Source organism: Asparagus officinalis, chromosome 9 (genome assembly GCF_001876935.1).
Source record: "Asparagus officinalis chromosome 9, Aspof.V1, whole genome shotgun sequence".
Lineage (NCBI taxonomy): Eukaryota > Viridiplantae > Streptophyta > Magnoliopsida > Asparagales > Asparagaceae > Asparagus > Asparagus officinalis.
The window spans coordinates 50,494,312-50,497,196 of record NC_033802.1 but is presented as its reverse complement, the minus strand read 5'-3'; the positions used below and the strand labels follow the sequence as shown (position 1 = coordinate 50,497,196).

At 35.1% G+C, this 2,885-nt stretch overlaps 1 protein-coding gene across 1 annotated transcript; it reads right to left on the bottom strand.

The window, feature by feature from the left end:
• On the bottom strand, positions 239-2,383 carry LOC109823444. The gene is made up of 2 exons (XM_020389729.1): positions 820-2,383; positions 239-483 (listed from the first exon to the last, which is right to left on the bottom strand). Exons 1-2 carry the CDS (start codon positions 2,381-2,383, stop codon positions 239-241), a joined length of 1,809 nt encoding a protein of 602 aa, XP_020245318.1.

Sequence of the window (2,885 nt, the reverse complement as noted above, 5' to 3'; positions counted from 1 at the left end):
GTACCCCTCAGCAATTGAACCTTCTGGGCGGCTTCTATTTCGTACATAGTTCTTTAGTGTAAGCAAATACCTACATAGAAATTATAAATTATACTTCTAGAATAAATATAAAATAAAGTGAATATAATTCATTTTACCATACCTCTCAATAGGGTACATCTAACGATATTAAACTGGTCCTGTGAGTTTAGCCTCTCTCGCTAAATGACAGTCAAATGTACCATGACATCGAAGAATGCTAGAGGGAAAATACTTCAAGCTTGCATAGAATAATAGGAATACTTTGCTCAAGCTTTTCTATCAAATGTACATCAATGACCTTAGAGCATAATTCTCTGAAGAAGCTACAGTAGTCATTCAAAACAAGACCTACATCATTTCTAAGTGATGTTCTCATGGCTAATGGAAGGAGTTGTTGCATCAAAACATGATAGTCATGACTCTTCAAGCCAATGATCTTGCTTTCTCGAATCTGAACTTGTCCTGAGAAGTTTGAAGAAAAATCATCAGGAAGTTTTAAGTCATTCAAAACTTTTAAGAATCTTTTTTTCCTCTTTGCTCATGCTATAGGATGCATGAGGCAATACAAACTTTCCTGCTCTACTAGCTATCTCTTTAGGATGCAAAGGCTTCCTAATGTTTAAAATTTGCAAATCTCTACGAGCATTAAGATTGTCTTTTGTTTTTCCATCTCGACATAATAGAGTACTCAATATGTTATCGTAAACATTTTTCTCAACGTGCATAACATCTAGGTTGTGACGCACCAATAATGTTTTCCAATATGGTAGTTCAAAGAAAATACTCTTCTTTTTCCACCTTTTGGTGTTGGTTTTTTTCTTCCAAATGCCACATTATTGTAATTTTGCCACTGATTTAATACATCATGTCCCGATAATGAAATAGGAGCAGTATCTTTCTCCACTTCACCATTGAAACTTTTCCTATCATTTCTCCATGTGTGATTGGTCGATAGAAAGCGACGATGTCTTAAATACACACATTTTCTGCTACAAGGTAAGTATATGGAACCATGGTTAGTATGACAAATAGGGCATGCAGTATACCCTTTAGTGCTCCAACCTGATAACATACCATATGCAGGGAAGTCATTGATTGTCCACAAAATGGCAGCTCTTAACTTGAAGGTTTCATCATTTGCCGCATCATATGTATCGATACCATCTTCCCATAAAGTGTTGAGCTCATCAATCAAGGGTTGTAAGTAGACATCGATATCATTACCAGGTGACTTTGGACCGTCTATTAAAAGGGACAACATGAAGAAAGATTGCTTCATAGCAAACCATGGTGGAAGGTTGTATGCAATCAAAATCACAGGCCATGTGCTTCGGTTGCCGCCTGTCATTAGTTTAAAAGGACTAAACCCATTACTAGCAAGACCAAGCCTTACATTACGAGGTTCCATGCCAAATGAAGGATGTTTTGCATCAAAATCTCTCCAAGCTTCAGAGTCTCTAGGATGACTCATTTTTCCGTCTTCCCTAGGAGCGTTGTGATGCCAGGTCATGTCTACAGCTGTTTTTTTGGACATATATAACCTCTGCAACCTTGGAATCAATGGAAAATGACGAAGGATCTTAATAGGAACATTTTTACCTCGAGAATCTTCTCTTCTTTGCTTCCATCTTGATTCTTTGCACACGGGACATGAATTCAAGTTTTCATATTCCCCTCTAAATAGCACACAATCGTTACAACATGCATGTATCTTGTTGCACTTTAAGCCCATTTCATCCATCACCTTCTTTGCTTCATACCATGTCTTTGGCACGAGATTGTCTTCAGGTAAAAGATCTTTAAGCAGCTCAAGAAGACTGGAGAGTGACTTATTGCTCCATTTATTCAAACATTTAATTTGAAACAAACGAACAATAAAAGATAATTTTGAGTACTTTTGACAATTTGGATAAAGTGGTTTCTTTGCATCCTCGATCAAATTTTCAAAGTTTCTTACATTCCTATCTCTTCCTGTTCTATTTGATGAATCTGAAGTCACGTCATTTTCATAAGTCGAAGACGATGGACAAATAGATGCTAGCATTCTTGCGATGTCATCTCTTGATGGAAGCATATTAATTGTTTCCTCCCGAAGCCTCTTTCGATTTTCACCATGAAAGTACCATTTAGTGTAGCCATGTACAAAACCATTCTTGACTATATGCATTTTAATGGTTTTCGTATCATAGCTACAATGGTTTTGACATTTTTTGCATGGACAACATACATTGGACCGGCCTTCTACTGAATGCTGAAGTGCAAACTCAATGAAACAATCGACTCCGGCTATAAAAAATTCTTCAAAGCGTTCATTTTCCTCCTTATACATCCAACTCCTGTCGGCAATGTAATCGTGTTCCATCTCTCAAGGTATCTAATAGAGTAATTGACATATAAAATTCATTATATTAATTTCGATAGGAAATAATTATGGGTAAAATGGCATATAATAGTCATGGAAAATGTGTGAATGGCCTACTGGAATATAAATATATAAAGTGGAGTCTCTTAAATTGACCATGTATGATGGATTGATTCATGATTTTGTTTTTATTTTTCCTCTATAATAATTTCATGCATAGTTTATTCAACTATTTTGAGAAGCCCACTAGGGGACAAATATAATGGGTTATATATAATTTATTCACAACGCATGGAATTTTGAAATGGAGCAAGAGTTTGAAGAAATAATAAACTTCTTATACTAAATGATTAAATAAGTAATGAAGACAAGCCTATGTAATTTATACGAACCCCATTCACAATCAAATAGATATCTGAATAAATCACAAATTAAAATAGATTATTTGTTTAGATTTGCATGAATCAAACATATATTTGTACAAGAATACTTACAAGTACGT

Excerpts from the sequence above, each read along its gene's own strand:
- LOC109823444 (XM_020389729.1), bottom strand. The coding sequence starts at position 2,383 with ATGGAACACGATTACATTGCCGACAGGAGTTGGATGTATAAGGAGGAA. Across the intron at positions 484-819 it reads AAAAAAACCAACACCAAAAG|GACAAGTTCAGATTCGAGAA; the intron begins GTGGAAAAAGAA and ends CAAACTTCTCAG.